The sequence below is a fragment of the Elgaria multicarinata genome, chromosome 14, assembly GCF_023053635.1.
Source record: "Elgaria multicarinata webbii isolate HBS135686 ecotype San Diego chromosome 14, rElgMul1.1.pri, whole genome shotgun sequence".
NCBI classification, from domain to species: domain Eukaryota; kingdom Metazoa; phylum Chordata; class Lepidosauria; order Squamata; family Anguidae; genus Elgaria; species Elgaria multicarinata.
Genome location: NC_086184.1, coordinates 3,435,587 through 3,455,772, shown reverse-complemented (window position 1 = coordinate 3,455,772; position 20,186 = coordinate 3,435,587). Strand labels below are relative to the sequence as shown.

Sequence of the window (20,186 nt, the reverse complement as noted above, 5' to 3'; positions counted from 1 at the left end):
CAGAGAGCTTCGGCTATTGGGCGGTACAAAAATGTAATAAATAAATAAATAAATAAATACTTTTGTCGCCAGCTGAAGACCTTTTTATTCTCTCAGTACTTTAACACCTAAATTTAAACTTTGCTGTTTTAATTCTGTATTTTAATCCTATATCAATTTCTGCTGTGTGGCTTTATTCTGGTTGTGCTTTTTATATTGTATTTGGGTTTTTAGGTTATTGGATGTTTTATTATGTTCTTAATGGTTTTAATTTTTGTGAACCGCCCAGAGAGCTTTGGCTATTGGGTGGTATAAAAATGTAATAAATAAATAAATAAATAATACAAGCATCGCCTCAAATATCACTCTGACCCTGGCAATGTCTCCTCCTCACCCTCACTCATTTTACTGTCTTTTTCTTAAGATAACCAATGGGGCAGTTTGTGGCACATGAGCGGCTGGAAACACTGCATGAAACAGATGGAGATGCCTTTTAAAACGCACTGGTTGGGTGGATTCTCTTCCCCCTCCTCCACTACATCATCATCATCATCATCATCAAGTTGCTCTCAGTTAAAACTCCCCCCCCAATAAACCTTACCTGTAAGGATTAATCATTTCTTCTGTGACAAAATTCAAGTAATTCCTGCATTTTTTTTAAAGAAAAGGAGAGGAAAAGACACAAAAAAGAAAGAGTTATTTAGGTTACAGTGTGGAGTTGTACATCAAAAGAGATACCTTGTCCCCAGCAGAACTGGGACGCCGGTGGAATAAGGAAAGAAGACAACCCCCAACCCACCCGCAGCAAAATAGGTTCAGCACCTCGGATAGATCCTTTAGAGCTTTGGCTGGTTTTGACCAAAACCTAGAATAGATTCACAACCCCACCAAAAGTAAGAGCCACCAGCACACACTGCATCGGTGCTTACAAAAGATCTTGTGCATATACAGGTATTTCCTGAATGTGCACAAGATCCACAACCTTGGCCCGCTCCTTGTGATACTGAGGCCCTGCTCCAAGTGTCACCTCTGTGAAAGGGAGATAGGTAGAGACTGGAGGCAGGGCCTTTTCGAGCAAGGCACCCCAGTCGTGGAATGCTTTGCAGGATCTTTTCAAGGGGCCGAGAGGTCCGGAGGCTGAATGTACATCCGAACCCTCCCCTTTCTAGGAAAAAGGCGGAGCCTGCCTCATACCATTCAGATCACTGGTCCATCTAGCTCAATACTGATTACACTGACTGGCAGCGGCTCTCCAGAACTTCATGTAGGAGTCTTTTCCCCACCCTAGATGGAGATACCAGGGATTGAACCTGGAACGCCATGCATGCAAAGCAGAGGTCCAACCAGTGAGCTATGCTCCTTCTCCAAGGGTACCTTCTGTCAGCATTGAGGTGAGGCTCTAAGGCAGCCTTCCTCAACCTGGGGCGCTCCAGATGTGTTGGACTACAACTCCCAGAATGCCCCAGCCAGCTGGCTCGGGCATTCTGGGAGATGCAGTCCAACACATCTGGAGCGCCCCAGGTTGAGGAAGGCTGCTCTAAGGCCTACTGCCCTCACTTGCTACTGAAGTGTATATTTGCATACCTAAGTAAAGACTTTTATTCCCTGGCTTTTGCTTCTTGGATCTACTAATTTCTCTTTCTCTGTCAAAATGCAGTTTATTTTCTTTTTGGGGGTGCCATTTCAGGGGTGTCCATCTGGAGAACCCAGAGATTCTGCTTATACAGTGGTGGCCAAAAATTGTGGACACTTTTTGAAACTTTAATGTTTTGCAACTTTGCATGCTTATAGAAAATGTTCTGTTTCACGAAGTTCAAATGTTTATATATCAATTGAAAGACCCGATTCACGTAATACAACAATCCTGCTTCTTTTGCCAAGTGTCCAATCAACTCTTTTCTTTGGTGCCATTGTTCTTTTAATGATGTACGTACGTACACTTTTGATTTGAGAAATACTTCAAATATTCACACAATCTCCAATTGCACTTCAGTTACAGACCAAACAGCAAAACTGACTTTCCCCAACTTGAAACAGGATGTATCGCAGCTACTGCCGTGTGATTGGTCCCCAGAACAAGGACTGTGATTGGCCAGTCGGGTTTGCAATTCCAATCCACTTCTTCACTCAATCACACCTGTGTTTGCTTTTAGACTAAAGTAAGCATAACCTTTCTTGTACTGCAGATATTTGCATTCTGTTTTTTGTATTGAATTCAGCATTAAATTCTCTTTCAATTGATATATAAACACTTGAATTTCGTGAAACGGAACATTTTCTATAAGCATGCAAAGTTGCAAAACATTAAAGTTTCAAAAAGTGTCCACAATTTTGCCTACCAACTGTATGTACATTCTGAACCCGAGGCAGAACTGAAGCAGGGTGCATGGACAGGATCACCCCTTTGATAAGCTTTGCACACACACTAAATTCACCAGCAGAACAGAGAAGGAGCAAGGGCTGCAAACTCGTGGGTCTTTCTTTCTGCCTCTCTCACAGAACTTACCAGCCTCCATAGGCAAAGAGGCCGTTATACAAAGCCAGGACAATGTTCCCAACCTCCGTGTTCGTGCCGTCGAACGAGTGTTCAAGACTCAGATTTGGCACATCACCTGCAGGAGATAAAACACAGAAAAGGCAAGAGATTCAAATACAGTGTGGCCAGCTGCGTGGATCCTTCCCAGAGCTGAAAAGGGTGAGCATTTCTGTATTGTGTACTACATGCCCCAACCACAAGTATTACCTAAAGGGGACATATATATTCTTTCCCTCCAAAACCTCCCATCAATAAGCTTCCTTGGACCATCTGTCAGGGATGCTTTAGGGTGGATTCCTGCATTGAGCAGGGGGTTGGACACAATGGCCACATAAGCCCCTTCCAACTCTTCTATTCTATGACCTCTTCTCGATCATCCCAGAGTGCAGGACATGGAATCATAGGCTCAAGTTACAGGAAGCCAGATTCCGGCTGGACATCAGGAAAAACTTCCTGACTGTTAGAGCAGTACAACAGTGGAACCAGTTAACTAGGGAGGTGGTGGGCTCTCCCACACCAGAGGCCTTCAAGAGGGAGCTGGACAACCATGTGTCAGGGATGCTTTAGGGTGGATCCCTGCATTGAGCAGGGGGTTGGACTCGATGGCCTTGTAGGCCCCTTCCAACTCTGCTATTCTATGATTCTATAGACGACCTCACTGGGTTCTAGTATGATGAAAGAGGGAGAAAAATCCCCCCCTCTCTAATTTTGCCATGCCACAAATAATTTTGTACACCTCCCCTCGCCTCTTTTGTACACCTCCCCTCGCCTCTTTTTAAGTGAAACAATCCCAGATGTTGTAACGTTTCATTGCTTGCCCTAACTTGCAAAGGCAGCAATCGCTGCTAAAAAGGTCCACTTCCTGTAGTACAATGGAGGATGAAATTCAGCTCCAAAATATCAACCCTACAGTACTCAAAGCAAAAACTTTCGGAACAAGGGCAGGGACATTTATTGCCAAAGAGTTTCGACTAAAAAAAAAGAAAAGAGGACAAGCATTGTTCCCACTCAGTCAGGACGTGAAGATCCAGAGAAACCCTCAAGTCCTCACGTCCCGGTGAATTGTGGTACGCGCCCCCCCCCCCCCCCGACGCCCCCTAGAATCCAGATGAATAACAGGAACTCCATTCTTGAATGGAAACAGCCCAGGATATATATGGGGAGGGGATCTCTCCAATTGTATGTTTTTTTGAAGGCACTTCCAACGATTATTTTAGTTATAACGATGTCTCGGTTGAAACTTTGCTTCGTGCCTTTTGATCTGATGGCCAAATCCAGACCCTGGAATAGGGAGAGAGGGTGGGAAAAGGCCGGCTTTCATTTCCCGGCTCTCCTCTGAAGACGGAACCCCCAAGTGTGCCTGGAAGGGAGGCACGGGTTTCTGGGAAGGTGGGTGGTGGTGGCCGCCTGGCTTCGCTGCTGCCTCCCGTGTGATCCATCTTAGGGTGCTAAGAGCGCAGAGAGCCCAGTCACATGGGTACTTCTGCCGCGGTGAGGTTAAACTCTTTGCCCTTTCTCAACCTCGACATTCCAGTGACTCAGAGGGAGGGAGGGAACGGAGGGGGGAGAGAAAGGAGGGAAGGGGTGGGGTGGGGGAACATGTACAACAAAAGAATCTTTCTTCCATGAGCTGCAAACTAGACATTTCCCTGACCCAGTGGACCTCTGCCAGAATCACTAGTTAAAACAGGACCATGAGAAGGAGCGGGGCAACACGGAACCCAATGGAAGAGTATTTCCAAAGCGACTTTTGCTGAAAAGGATCTCTGAGATTCTGCATCTGGAGACCTTCCACTGTTCCCACAACTTTCCAGTTCTCAAGAGTCCCTTGTTGCCACGTGCCAATTAGGGATGACAGAGGAATACGTCTGAAGGTGTGTGTGTGTGGGGGGGGGACTCAATGAGCTTTTGCTGGCTCAGGGCCCTAGACTTCAGTCCGTTTTCTGATTACTGGACCAACTCGGTCTGCAGAGAGTCGGGGCAGTTAGCAGATTTCCCTGCATCTTCAATTTGCACAAAGTCCGCAAATTTAGACTGCAATTTGTGCAGATCTCTATTTGCGCAAGTTGCAGCCCACTGAAATTTTTTCCGCAAAGGGCTCCTGGAATTCGGGGGAAACCCGTGGCTCAGCTCGCAAATGCAAGTTGGGTCTGGCATACAAATGAACTCTGGCAAGCCCCCAAAGGGCCAGATTTCCAAATGACACACATCCCTACTGTCAGCAGGTGGAAGAAGGAGACACAGCATAGATAGCTCAACTATATACCAGGTGCTGGGTTCAAACCAGCTTAGTCCTTGTTGAAATCAATTCTGTATTAAGTGCCGCTCAGTCTGGATCCAACCCCATGACGTTTGTACTGAAGAGATCCTAGGGGTTCAGTCCCCAATCTTTCCAGGAAACATCTCCCTGGAGACCATGGAGCAGGAGTGTTGAACCTCCCAAATTCTACACGCTTGGAGACCCCCGGTCATTTAGAGAAGCCAGAGTCAATGGGAGGGGAGATTCCATGCAAGCAGGGTGAGGAGATGCAAAGGAGGAAGGCGGCACTTCAACATCGCGGATGCTTGCGCTGCGGATGGAAATGCTGAAGGTGTAGTTTTTAATGCAAGGGCAGGTAGCAGCACCTGCTGAAATCCCAACTCTGGTGTAACTTTGAGGTATGGGGTTGCCATTCTCGCATCTCACCACCTTAAGATAGCTTCTTACACAACATCTACATCTTGCAATGACCTACCTGGAGCCAATACAGTAAACCGAGACTACACCTCCACTATTTATTTATTTATTTATTTATTTAAAACATTTGTATCCCGCCCTATATCATTAAGATCTCAGGGCGGCGTACAGATAAAAGCATACAGTATAAAACAATAAATATGTTTTATAAGACAACTTGATGAAGGTTTTTGCTACTGTGTTTTCAACTGGGTCTTGTTGCTCAGCTGCCTTGAATATTTAGGAAAGGGCCATTATACGTGTTTTTAAACAAACTAAGATACTGCTGCAAATTTGGAATCCCCCTCAAAAAAACTGCCACTGAATTTCCATCTCTATCTTACTTGATACTTTGACCAACTTTGCTTGATTTGTTATGTTGCCAACGAAGGAGATGCTGCCAGCATCCCAAAACCATAACTGTGGTGGAGGCAAGACACTTCAGAGATGGCCTGTATCAGTAAGCATTGAGTAGGGTGACCCTATGGAAAGGAGGACAGGGCTCCTGTATCTTTAACAGTGGCATAGAAAAGGGAATTTCAGCATGTGTCATTTGTATATGTGGAGAACCTGGTGAAATTCCGTCTTCATCACAGCAGTTAAAGGTGCAGGAGCTATACTAGAGTGACCAGATTTAAAAGAGGGCAGGGCACCTGCAGCTTTAACTGTGGTGATAAAGAGGGAATTTCACCAGGTTCTCCATATATATATAAATAAGGGACTGTCAAGAAATACTTTTGTAAGCCGCCGTGAGAGCCTTTTTTGGCTGAATGGCGGCATAAAAATCCTTAAATAAAAATAATAAAATAAAAAATAAATAAATATATACAAACGACACCTGCTGAAATTCCCTTGTCAATTCAACTGTTAAAGATACAGGAGCCCTGTCCTCCTTTTCATAGGGTCACCCTAGCATTGAGTGCAATTTGAGCCTTAGACACGATACAAGGCTCCCAAACGTAGGTATTACGAGGTAATTAAAAGGAGGGTCTAATGGAGAAAGGTGTTCTTTCGTTTGCCATGGGATACAACGCCAACAGTGGGTGGAACCGCCCCGCCCCCCCCCATTCCGGGCACCTGCTGTAATCCAAAATGGCCTTCTCTATTTTCACCCCCACTGGTCATCCACTCCTTGGTTCCGCCAGTTAACGGTACGCGCCCTCACAACACAGCAACAGCTGCTGGAATGAGCCAACCGTTTCCCCCGCCCCGGCGCCTGGCTCAAATGCCTCTTTGACCACACTCCGCTCTAAAATTAACCAAATCGCACGGAACGAGCTCCGACACAACCTCTTGTCTGCAAGTCCCGATGCGGCCAAATTGCCGGTAACGGTGGCTTTCCCTTTTTATCATTGCCTGGGGGCTCTTGGGGGCGGGGGAGAGAGAAAAAGGAGGAATTGCACGGCTTCAGAACACTTAATTTATGGATCATGTCGGCACTGGTCTTAATAACCACAAAGGGGTTATTAACTGAGATTATTGAAGTGAACAGAGGTAGGGCTAAGTGGAAATGTGCACGGGCTGAAGCTGTCGATTAAAATCCACAAAATAAAAACCAAAAAAAACAGGGGAAGGTTCAAAGGGGGCTCAGCGATGCCTGAAGTCCTCTGATGCTGAGCCAGCGCGGGTTCAACCAGTTCTCTGCTCAGGAATTCAGGGTGTGTTGGGTTTGGGGTCCTTGGGAAAACGCGCAGAATATAAATGTAACGAGTTGCACTGAGTGAGCCATCCCCAAAATGGCCCCTTCCAGATGTGTTGGACTACAACTCCCATCATCCTGGCTTGGGATGATGAGAGCTGTAGCCCAAACACACCTGGAAAGGCACCACTTTAGGGAAGGCGGATCTGGAGAAATGCTGAAATGTACCTCTGCTTCGGAAATCTGTAGTAGGAACTCAAGAAAAGGCAGCCAAGGGATATTACGACAAGCTCATCCTAGGCGTTTTTAGAATCGTAGAATAGTAGAGTTGGAAGGAGCCTACAAGGCCATCGAGTCCAACCCCCTGCTCTGGTTGCCCTCCTCTGAACACGCTCCAGCTTGTCTGCGTCCTTCTTGAAGTGATTAAGCCAACGAATAGCTCTTGAATGGTTGTCATAAGAGCAGCCCTGCTGGTTTGGACCAAAGATCCATTTCTTCCAGCTTCCGGATCCCCAAAGTGGGTAACCAAAGGCCTTCAGGCAGGGCTGGCCCTAGGATAAATAGCGAGGAGCGCCCTCAACAGTCAGGGGATTTATGGGGCTTGGTGCAGGTGTGATATCTATCATAGAATCACAGAATCGCAGAGTTGGAAGGGGCCTACAAGGCCATCGAGTCCAACCCCCTGCTCAATGCAGGAATCCACCCTAAAGCATCCCTGACAGATGGTTGTCCAGCTGCCTCTTGAAGGCCTCTAGTGTGGGGGAGCCCACAACCCCCGCAGGTAGAGCAACACAGCCCGAAACCTTGCTCTCTCAGCCACTGTGCTGCAGCTTTTACACAAGCCAACGTTCGAAAAGCCACGTTCTGAGCAGAGGCGGGGCCCTGTGCGACGCAGCACAACTATCACAGGTTTTACAACATTTTTTTTTAGTTTTGTAGCTGTTCCTATCTTTTGGTCAGTCTTCTCTATTTTGGGATATCCATTATCTATTATTATTATTATTATTATTATTATTATTATTATTATTATTATTAATTTATATAGCACCATCAATGTACATGGTGCTGTACAGAGTAAAACAGTAAATAGCAAGACCCTGCCGCATAGGCTTACATTCTAATAAAATCATAATAAAACAATAAGGAGGGGAAGAGAATGCAAACAGGCACAGGGTAGGGTAAACAGGCACTGGGTAGGGTAAAACTAACAGTATAAAGTCAGAACAAAATCAAGTTTTAAAAGCTTTAGGAAAAAGAAAAGTTTTTAGCTGAGCTTTAAAAGCTGTGGTTGAACTTGTAGTTCTCAAATGTTCTGGAAGAGCGTTCCAGGTGTAAGGGGCAGCAGAAGAAAATGGACGAAGCCGGGCAAGGGAAGTAGAGACCCTTGGGCAGGCGAGAAACATGGCATCAGAGGAGCGAAGAGCACGAGCGGGGCAATAGTGTGAGATGAGAGAGGAGAGATAGGAAGGAGCTAAACAGTGAAAAGGTTTGTAGGTCAACAGGAGAAGTTTATATTGGATTCTGAAGTGAATTGGAAGCCAATGAAGAGATTTCAGAAGTGGGGTTACATGGTCAGAGCAGCGAGCCAAGAAGATGATCTTAGCGGCAGAGTGGTGAACAGAAACCAACGGACTGATGTGAGAAGAAGGAAGGACTTTAAAAATAATAAAGAAAGGGTCTAAATGAAAAAAAAGGCACCCAGCTGACCTCTTACACAGCATACGGCTTTATTTTATTACTATTTATAATAGTGCTGACAGTATTTGAAGCGATAATGGTGGCCTCAAAGGAAAGCCGCGTTTCCCCCCCAGACGGCTCCACCTCCTTCCCTCGACCACAGACCCTGGGGACTGAACCTGGGGCCACCCAATATCACTGCAAGGGGAAAAAAAACCAAGACGGGACTTTTCCCCTCCGCCTTCCCCTTTGAGAAAAGGCAACTCACCGGCTTGCCCTTCCTTGCCCTGCAGAATAGGCGCGGCAAGCAAAGTTTGTCAACAAAGCCTCATAAAGTGCAATTATTCAATTTACTGAGACCAGAGCCACAAAAAAAGGGGAATTTTGGCTGCCAGATTCCGTCCCTCCCTGCTGGGCGAAAAATGCATCATTAACTCAAGTTGACGGGCCTGCGGGGTTCGCACAAGGCGGGAGCCTGGGAAAGAAAAACCAGCCCCCCCCCCCACGCCTCTCTCTCCGGAGAGACTTTGGGCGGGAGTGTTCTCACAAGCCAGGCAAGCCGAGTCCCACCTCAGGCCAACGTTCCCGCCGCAGCATCAAAGTCTGCAAAAAGAGGCCCATCTTCATCCGACAGCTGTTCCCTCGCTCTTTCTTTCTTTCTTTCCTAAAGCTTTTAAAACTTGATTTTGTTCTGACTTTATACTGTTAGTTTTACCCTACCCAGTGCCTGTTTACCCTACCCAGTGCCTGTTTGCTTTCTCTTCCCCTCCTTATTGTTTTATTATGATTTTATTAGAATGTAAGCCTATGCGGCAGGGCCTTGCTATTTACTGTTTTACTCTGTACAGCACCATGTACATTGATGGTGCTATATAAATAAATAAATAAATAAATAATAATAATAATAATAATAATAATAATAATACATTTTTATACCGCCCAATAGCCGAAGCTCTCTGGGCGGTTTACAAAAATTAAAACCATAATAAAACAACCCACAGGTTAAAAACACAAATACAAAATACAGTATCAAAAGCACAACCAGGATAAAAACCACGCAGCAAAATTGATGTAAGATTAAAATACAGAGTTAGAACAGTAACATTTAAATTTAAGTTAAAATTAAGTGTTAAAATATTGAGAGAATAAAAAGGTCTTCAGCTGGCGACGAAAGGAGTACAGTGTAGGCGCCAGGTGGACCTCTCTGGGGAGCTCGTTCCACAACCAGGCTGCCACAGCGGAGAAGGCCCTCCTCCTAGTAGCCACCTGCCTCACTTCCTTTGGCAGGGACCCACGGAGAAGGACCCCTTTGGATGATCTTTAGGTCTGGCCAGTTACATATGGGAGGAAGCGTTCCTTCAAATAACCTGGCCCCAAGCTGTTTAGGGCTTTGAATGTCAATACCAGCACTTTGACTCGGGCCCGGACCTGGACTGGCAGCCAATGAAGCTGGAAAAGGACTGGCGTAATGGGATCTCGCCGGCCAGTCCCCGTTAGTAAAGAAGAACCAGATTTGGGCACCAACATTTTCTCCGGTGGCCACCGCCACATTTGGCTTGCTTTGCTGCTGCTTCATCTGCACCCCACTAAAAAGGTTCATGCTCCTTTCCAACTTCACCGGTTCTTTCAGAGGTAGAAATGGGAAGGTGTAGGAAAATGCCCGGGGAAAATGGGAAGAAAACTGGGGAGGGAGGGAGGGGGAAGTATTTTTTTTTTAAGCATTTAGATTTTTGGAAAATTTGGTGGGAACCCCCACGTCCCATCCTCCCCCACTTCCCCCCCCCCTCCAAGCCTTCACATCTCTTATTCACGGCACGTACTCTTCTGACCTGGCTTTAAAGACAGAGTGCCCTGGGGGGCGGTCTGTCTTGCTTCTCCATAATAAGCTTATTCCCTCCGGCTTTTGAGCAGCTCAGAAGATTTAAAACGGGAGGCCGTGGAAATGTGCAGCCAAAAGGATGAAGGGACCAGAAGTCGGCAAGGTTCTGCTCCTAGACCGACCCAAGACAAGCTAATTAGGGTTCCCCCCCCCACACCCCCGTTGGCTCAGAGCAAAGCCAAAAGCAAAAGACCTTGTCTACCGGATGGATTTGCCAAACCAGGGTTTATTCTTGGCTTGGGCAGGACGCCACAAGAGACGGAACGAAATGGATTTCAAAGAACAGCGACTTGTTGCACGCAGAGAGGGGCAGCGACGGTTTGAAGGGGTGATAGAGAGGGGGTGCGTATTAAATAAATATTGATATCGAAATGTGAAAGGCTGGAAAACGAAATAACTCTCACTCTGCTTTTCCCCGCCGCCCCCATGGAGGGTTAATCAAGCATCTTGCGCTGTAGGATCAGGGCCATAATTTCCCAGCGTTGCGAGCTACAGAATTTGCCTGCTTTTTAATCACAGGCTTAAATCGTCCTCTCCGTGGCGGAAGAGGGCGCCGCAGGGCCAGGCGCGCCCGGCTAGCGAAGGCAGGTGCCGGGAGCCTGAAGCCAAGCTGGGCACGGCAGAGAACGGGATCCAACAGGTTGCCAGCTCAAGTTTGCAAACCAGAGATGATTTAGGGTTTGGCATCGCCAACTTCTCCTTGCCAGTTCCTCTGGGGCTTTTCATTACAAATCATTCATTACAACAGACGTATTTTACCGTCACCCAAGGACAAACTTTTAGGCCCATGACCTCTGCAGGCACATGTTGAAACAGGAATGTTCATGCACACTCTGGGTTCCATACCTGATGCTGTGCAAAATGCAGACGAGGACGTTGACTGGTCTACATGCCACAAAGAGAAGGGTTTGAACATTCAAGGGGTAAGATCCAATGTAAGTCCTACTTAGAGTAAGCCCAGTAACATGAATGGGAGATGTATTAGTCATGGCTAACTTAAATCCCACTCATTTCAATTGGCCTACTCTAAGTAGGAGCTAAGTTAGATTTTACTGCCCACTATGCAAACTTCTTAAAAACCTTCCCCTGATGTTTAAATCTCCTTTTGTCAAAGATGTAGCTCAGTGGGATAGGGCCCCTGCATCTCCACGTAACACTGGGAAAGATTCCCACCAGCAGTCAGTGTAGACCACCTGCAGGCAACATGGTGCCCTCTAAATGTTTTGGACTATGTCTCCCATTATCTCTGACCACTGGTCATGATGGCTGGGGCTCATGGGAGTTGTTGTCCAAAACATCTGGAGGGTACCATGTTGCCTGGTGTAGGCCAAGGCTGGACAGAAAGTAGGTCTCCAGATGTTTGGGACTTCAAGAGCCAACATTCCTAATCTTCTTGAGCTGAAGTCCAAAATAGCTGGAGATCTACCTTCTGCCCACCCCTGGAGTAGACAATACTGTGCTGGATGGACCAGTGGTCTGATTTGGTAGAAGTCTGCGTCCTATTTTCCTGTGAAACTAAATCCTTGCGAGTGGAAAATGTTTCCCAAATACTTTTCAACTAAAGCAGCCTGACCCAACCCGATGGTCTCCAGATGTTTTGTACAACAACTCCCAGCATTCCTGATCACTGCCCTTGTTGCCTGGGGCTGATGACAAGTTGGACATCTGGAGGGCAGCAGGTTGGGTGGGAAGGTTGCACCAATGGATGAAAACAACAAGATCAACTTTCTTCTAGTTATGGAACTGGCATGATCTGGTGAAATAAGAAAACGTTTCCAGGAAAGAGAGGGAGGTAAAGGAGCCAGTAGAACAGGGACGTGGAAAAGACCCACAAATCCCATCCTATTTCTGAATGGCACACGTTTCAAATCAACTGCTTTTCCTGGGGAGGGACACAGAAGTAGAACTGGTGCGTTCTAGTCGCTCTTTCTAGGTATCTTACAAATAGAGACATAGACACGCACGTGACATTCGGGACGGACTCATTGTCCTTGGGGTCTACCTAAACTCCAGCGCAACCCCATCAAGTGAAAGGACAAGAATGGAGAGCGTGGTAAGACACCTTGCCTCACGCTTCCGTACACGTACCCTCCTGGACCGTTCTAATCAGAAAATCCTTAACAAGGGTGGACATCCCACTGGACACGGCTCAGCCAGACACACAAAATTCTCTCCTAACTTAACAAGGATTTTCAGCCGCCCCACACCCCCTAGTTCTGTGCCCGTCAAGGAATTAGTAAGATAAGCCTCCCTGTAAGAGGTATCTGGGTTGTGGGGGGGGGGGGGGGAGAAGAAATGAGGGTTATTAACTAAATAAAATGGAATTTGAGTACAATAAAAAATGTAGGCCTCCCATGCCAAAAGCAGGGCTTGCCAACCAAATTAGACCAGGCAGTCTTTCTACTGGGGATAAGTATTTCTCTCGCAAGAGTGAGCGACTTAATAGGGTTCATCAGCCAACCAGATGGCCCAGTGGCAATAACTTTGGCTTGCTCTACACACACACACACACACACACACACACACACACACACACACACACACAGAGTTTTGGATTAACCCCGGCTTCCTATGCAATGCTGCAATGGACCTTTCTTACCAAGTATGAAAGGGAACTTTTAACTCTTAGTTTAATCCCCACCCCCCAGCCTTTTCATTAGTAATACAAATTAACTCTTTGGGAAAGTATACAGATAATGGACATGCATTGGGCATGGTTTAGCCAGACACACAAAATTTTCTCCTGGACTAAGTTTAGGGTGGGTGGGTAGTCCTTGTTTGCAGTAGTGGCCAGCTGTGCACAGCGCTGACTGGCTGGAACCAGTACCATCAATAACTTAGAATTTTCAACATTTTCAACATTTTTTAAAAAAATGCTTCCACCCCCCGGGGGGTGGGATGAATGTACATTTAAAATGAATAACTGTATATGTGGATGCTCAGAGTATTGAATCAGTATCGAATAAGGGTTGTGTGTCAGACTCCATAGAGAAGACTATGACAGGCCCCAATTGGTATGTATTTTCTTTTGATTGTAACAAACCCAACGGCGAATTGTTTCATTTGGGCAATATCCAACTCTGAAATTTCACTAGCGTAAATAACATTGCGCTAGCGGAAACCAGGTTCCAAACTTTGCGCAAGAGGAGAATCCAATTAAAGTTATGCGGTGCAAACATGGTAGTGCAAACAGTTGTGAAAGCGTAATACGCAACCGCTTGCACAACAAAAAGATTTAGCAAAGCCCCAGTAGTGCTATTTGTGTTTGTGCAATGACACTGTTGGATAATGTCCTTTATTTGTTATTTTATATAAGGAGCTATTTTATTTATTTATTTAAAACATTTATATCCCACCCTATATCAATAAGATCTCAGGACGGCGTACAGATAAAAGCATACAGTATAAAACAGTAAATATACACAGCTAAAAACAAATTAAACCATAAACCAAGTTAAAACAATATATAATTTAAAAGCAGTAAAACTATTAAAACAGTTAAAACAACGTGCTAACTTAGTTTATACCCTGCTTTCCACCTCTAAAAAGGAATTGCTGTAAGCAGCTTACAAAGCATAAAAACTTCCCATCACCAAATACATTTGCAACAAGCTTAAAGCAGCAGCAAAGACACTCAGAGGCACAACTCAGAACCAAAACTAAGAGTCAATAAATAAAATGAAGGCATCAACTATTTTGAAGAAATCTGTGGACTGCGCTGGAAAAATTTCCCAAGCTTTATTTTTCAAATTAAAAGTTTCCATTTTATAGGTTCATCGGTGACAATTACAAATACAATATTAGGCAAGCCTGCAAGTTTCAAAGTTGTGATTAATATTTTTGAGGTGATTAAGTGTGGCACGTATGTGAGAGAATACATATATGCCATTGAAATACATACACACATGCACACAGCTGCAAAGAGTACAGCTTGTACTCTTCAAATACTTAAAAGGTTGTCACTCAGAGGAGGGCCAGGATCTCTTCTCGATCCTCCCAGAGTGCAGGACACGGAATAATGGACTCAAGTTAAAGGAAGCCAGATTCCAGCTGGACATCAGGAAAAACATCCTGACTGTTAGAGCAGTACGACAATGGAACCAGTTACCTAGGGAGGTGGTGGGCTCTCCCACACTAGAGGCCTTCAAGAGGCAGCTGGACAAGCATCTGTTAGGGATGCTTTAGGGTGGATTCCTGCATTGAGCAGGGGGTTGGACTCGATGGCCTTGTAGGCCCCTTCCACTCTGCTATTCTATGATTCTATGAAAATACAACTAAAAGGTATTAATAGCAAAACTGGAGGTGCCCAACAATCTCGTGCAAGAGAGTTGAACTCTGATGACGAGTGAGTGTCAACATAGCCTGCACAGTTCCTTCAGTTGCTAAAAATTTATTAGCGTCAATGGTTTTTGGTATCTTTGCTCCCTCGCCCCCAAATTTAAAACCATGCAAAGGGAGTACATGCTATTCTCTCTACATTTTTACAAGTATTCCAATAAAAAATGTCTACATTATGTAACATTTAAATCACAGTGAGTATGCTTTAATTTCCCCCTTCCTCAAATATTTCAGGCCAAATACTTCTCCCGGAACAAAAAAATTAACATGGAGTACTTGTTAAGGCGTTGTTTACTAAATGCAAGTGTAAAACGAACGTGCTAAATTAGATCTTTCTCTAGGAGCTCAGAACATTTCCCTATGCAAATTCGCCTAATTCTGAGCAGGAACATTTCCCAATTCCAAAGCTTCCTGGAAAACCCACATCACAACTCAGCAAGCCCAGCTCCCCAGTAGACACATAAAAACACAACCGGGATGTTGATCCAGACACACACGTAAACTTTCCCTGAGAAGGGACTGAAGCTGAGCACCTCCCTTGCAGTGTCCTGAAGTAACCCTGCATCTGTTCGGCAGCACAGCGCCGGCAAATGGGGTGGGTGGGTGGGTGAGAAAGCAGGTTGCAAACGGCGTTCCTGCTTCGAGGTGGGCCTGACAGCAGACATGAGAAACTATTTAGAGAAACAGTTCAAAGAAGTTCACAGAAGGAGCCGCAATCTAGAGGAAGGAGAGCATTCTCTTTTGTACCTTTGCCAAGACAAATTTTGATGCAAATGTTCCCTTGAGAGGTCTATTAGGCACCGAAAACATGAAAGGTGATGATTTTACTGGACTGATCTCTGTTCCCAGAGGGCAGCTGCTCTGTCTAAAAAAAGATATTGCAATTTTTTAAAAAATAAAATTCTCTCCCTCCCAACACCATTTTCAAGAACCGCTAGAAAGCCCAAAACTACACTGTTCTCCCATTGCCTTCCCAATCATGTGCAATGTGCAACCTGCAAGACACTTTTGTGGATCTGCTTATGCCACGAGTTTTGTGACTGCACAGTACACAAGAAACACAACTTATCAGGTGCAGGATTCAAAAGTTGATCTGCTCAGGATGTTGGTATGTGTGTGTATATCAATGTACATGGCTATTTTAAAAAACTGTAAGAAAAAGAGGCTACTAGCTCTGGTGCTAAGAAATGTCCAAAGAAATTTATTTATTTTTATCCGAAATATAAAAATATAAAAATGTTCAAAAAAACTTTCAACCAAACTTGTACAATGCTCAGTGTTTCGGATCCGGAGATCCTTCGTCAGGAGCTGTACAATTACTTGTTGAAGTAATTATAAATTTAAAACCTTCTGGATATTTTTTTACAAAACTTCATTGTGTCTCCAACAGCAGTCAAACTGTTGTACGGCTCTTGACGAAGGATCTCCGGATCCGAAACGTTGAGCGTTGTACAAGCTTGGTTGAAAGTTTATTTTGAAATTTTTTATATTTCGGATAAAAATAAAGAAATTTCTTTTGACATTTCTTAGCACCAGAGCTAATAGCCTCTTTTTCTTTTAGCCTTTTCGCGGTGCTTTTTCCATAACTGTTTTTAAAAACAACAACCATGTTCCTAGTCCTCATGGCTGTCGAGGCAGGCCTGGAAATGCACAGGCTCAGCTTGGAGGAATCTCCGAAGACAGAACTAAGGCCCATCATTTTCAACCCTACCCTCAATTTACAGTTGTGAACCTCCGGTCTTTCTTGCTTGCATAACCATGGCCTGAAATGTAGAAAAGACCTTCGAGGCAAATTCCTGATGGGTGAAAAGGTCTCTGAGGATATTAAAAGGAGAATTATTATTAGCACGCAGAACCGAAGAGTTCTTTGCCCAAAACGTCCAGCCTGCATTGCATTCCACAGTCATTAATGGCTGAACCCTCGAGTCCAGCTGATGGCCTTAAAGGAGGAAGATGTTTAGTAAAACTCTCTGGGCAGTCAGGAAGAGCAGAGAAGAGGTGCATTTTGCAAGGATCAACGTCTTGGGGGTGTGTGTGTGTGTGAGCCTTGGGCGGAAGATGAACCTGTCAGAGGGGTCTTCTCAAAGGTCAAGCAAAAATTTCAAGTGGGGCGGGAGGGAGGAAGAGTAGAAGGAGGAGGAAGGAAGGAAAAATTATATCTTACAAGAACGAAAAAAGAGGAAAGGAAGCAGGGAAATTTTATTATTCATTTGTTGCTTAAAAAGTGCTGTTTATTTTGCCCCGAAGGGATTTATTTCTCCTCCTTCTTTGCTTTGCTTCACAGAAGGAAGCTTTCTTCCCTCAAAAGTTCCCATCCGCTTATCTGTTCATCGAAAAACAAAACAAAAATGCTGAGGATTGTTAATGCCAACGCAGCCAGGTTGCCCTTGGCAAACCCACCCCAGCGGTTTGTGTCACGAGGAGGAAACCGACACAATCAACAAAAGTTAGCGTGCTTCTTTAAAATGCTGACGCTTGAAAAAGAGGGAGATGGAGAAACTCACGGCAATTATGAGAGAAAAATCGACTTTAAGATTTATAACTGAATGGGAACCTTTTGTAAACTTTTATGAAGGGACGAGAAAAAGAGGACTTGTACCTCTATGGATTCAACCAATAATGTAGAAAATGTTAAGAGAGAAATTAGAGATTTGGATTTGACAGTGACAGAGTAAGGAAATATAAGAACAACATTGTTACATACTTTTGCTGCCGGGGGGGGGGGGGGGATGGAGGATATTGGAAGAACATTTTGTTTTTGTGTTTTTTGTCTGTTTTTGCTTTGTTTGATTTTTGCGTGTGTCTGCTTATATGCATTATATTTTGCGCCGTCGTGTTTTTTATTTATTGGTGTTTGGAAACAATAAAAAAGTTTAATCCCCAAAAAGAGAGGGAGATCTTTCAACAGGTTTTTTTTTTTCCAGCGTGCAGTTGGACACAAAATGTGCAGTTGAGAAAAAAATGTGGAGCTTGAAATCTGATAATGTGCAGTTGAAAAAAGGGGTGGGGAAAAAATAAGACACGTGTTATGTGTATGAGTTTATTAAAAACTTAATAGACAAAGATTTGGCAGAAGCAATTCTGTTTCTAAGAGCAATATGTTAAGTCTTCAATCTTCTACAATATAATGTTTATTTCACTTGAATTTTATATTCAAACGATACTTTAATCTCAAAAAAGGTTTATGTTACTTATGTACCTAACTGAGTTCATTTCTTTCAAAATGGTCGTTTGTTAAGTTGTTTTAGGTGTTCAATTGTGTTTTTTTTAACTTTTTTGTAGTTTTGACTTTGATATCAGAGGATATACTTTAGATTTTTGAACTAGTAGAGAAAGTTGTTCCTGATTTTCTTTTATAGTTTCTTTCTTTCATATCCTATTACTTTATACTCTATAGTCTTTTGATAAATCGCCCAGAGAACTTCAGCTATGGGGCGATATAAATGCAATTAAATAAATAAATAAAAATATAACCTCATTGTTTTCATTTTTGGGCTTCTTTAATAAATAAAATAAAAGAACTAGAATGTCTTACCTATAGCCTTTAGACCCGGGCTTTAACAGGTTAGGGTTCTAAAAAGTTGCGTGCTTGCAGTCGATGTAGGAAATATATAGGGAATTTATTGCCTATATTGATATATAATTAAAGGAGTCGGAGTTTTTATGTGCCGACTCCACAGCCCTGGATGATGTGACTGGTGTTGTTGGGTCCTGTGACAGTGTTGCCTTAATAGATGTGGGGGTAGAGTTGGCACTTGGATCTATTGCATGGTCTGGTCCCTCTGTCTGTGGCTCTGTCCTGTAGCTGGTTAGCATCTGCTTCAGGTTGGGAGATGGTCTGTAGGCCAGGACCAGTCTGCCTCCCAAGGCTTGCGAGAGAGAAATGTCTGTGCTGATGATGGGTTGGAGTTCACTGATGATCCGTTGCAGTGGTTTCAATTGGGGGCTGTAGGTGACAACCAGTGGTGTACTTCTCTTGGGGCCTTGCTAGACGATGGGTTAGCCCGGGTCTAGCCCCGGGCCTGCCCCTGTGCGTCCAGATGACGCACAGGGGATCCCAGGCTCAGGCAGGGGTAACCCTCCCTTGGCCCGGGATAACCGGCACCGCTTGTGGCCCAGTATTTCCCGCGGTCTCGGGCTCAGCCCGAGACCATGGGTGTGTAGACCGGTCCGCTGCTTTTCCCAGCTACCGCAATTACTCGCGAGTAGGTGGGAAAAGCGGCGGATGGGGCGCAGAGCTCCACAGGAGCGCTGGGCCCATCGGGGCAGGGGGAGAGATCAGGGGGTGGGGAGATGGCAGGGGGGGGAACCAGAGATTGCGGGGGGGAACCGGAGATCGTGCGGGGGGGGAAGCGGGGATCGCGCGGGAGGTATCGTGGCCGGGGGGGGGGGAAATTGGGGGCAGGGGTAGTGGGGAACCCTCTTTTTTTTATAAAAAAACCAACACTTACCGTTGCTGGTGGTGCGCTCCTACGCATCCGGCCCTTTAAGTCTGAATTAAAATTGCGGACGTGACAGGGCTTTCCTGTAGCCCATCGCGTCTGACGTGTGGATAGGAGCGACAGCCCGCGCTACGGCCCCTCCACACACCCGGATTTTCAGGTAGGTCTAGCAAGGCCCCAAGTCTGTCATCCTTCCTGGGTATCCCCCTATGGCCCTGTCAATCTGTCGTTAAATTTAAGGTGCTACTAGTGTTAGTGATGATCTGTCCAGTCGTGAAAGAGAAATAATGTGTTTGGCTTGGGCGGAGGAGACTGGGGGTGGGGTGGGAGTCTGACAGGGCATTTGTGCAGTTGGAAAATTTGCTTTCACCCACCCGCCCGCCGCCTTTCAACTCAGAAGCGTGGTCCAGGGTGCTGAGGGATGGCTATCCTTCTGTGCTCTTTTGCCCAGGCCTCTCCATCGGAGCCCTGTCCCACTTATTTATTTACATTTCTGGGCCGCTTTGAAGCCCCAAAGGATGTGAAGCAGTTTACAAGTTAAACAAACGCAGTATCAAACAAACAAAATACGCCAAACTCAGCAGAGTAGCAAAACAACCTCTGGTTCTAAAAAACAGCAATAACCCAACAGCGTGCTTGTGTGAGTGCCCGTGCGCACGTGCGCGCATACACACACACACAAAGCCAAACACCAGAGCAGGAACAAACCAACAATTAAGATCACCGCCACCTGACAAAATAAAAGAGTTTGGGCAGAATCTGTTGGGCATCCGGGGACAACTCCCCAAACCGGAACCCGCAAGGTGTAGAAATGAAATGAAATACATCAATTATACCACAACAGATTGCTGGTCTAGCTAGCTCAGTTTCATGTACACCATCCTCTCCCAGCGTATTGTGTTGGAACCACAAATCCCATCATCCCCGAGGCAGCAGGAACAACGGCTCTCCAAGGTCCCGGGCACGGGTCTCTCTCTTAA

At 45.2% G+C, this 20,186-nt stretch overlaps 1 protein-coding gene across 1 annotated transcript in view; it reads right to left on the bottom strand.

The window, feature by feature from the left end:
• SLC7A5 (solute carrier family 7 member 5) overlaps positions 1-20,186 on the bottom strand; it is a 56,639-nt gene that overhangs the window by 10,511 nt on the left and 25,942 nt on the right. Inside the window, exons 3-4 of the mRNA XM_063140870.1 lie at positions 2,486-2,591; positions 581-625 (exon numbers count right to left, since the gene is read on the bottom strand). Coding sequence (XP_062996940.1) covers positions 581-625; positions 2,486-2,591 — 151 coding nt within the window. The remainder of the gene's footprint in view (positions 1-580; positions 626-2,485; positions 2,592-20,186) is intronic.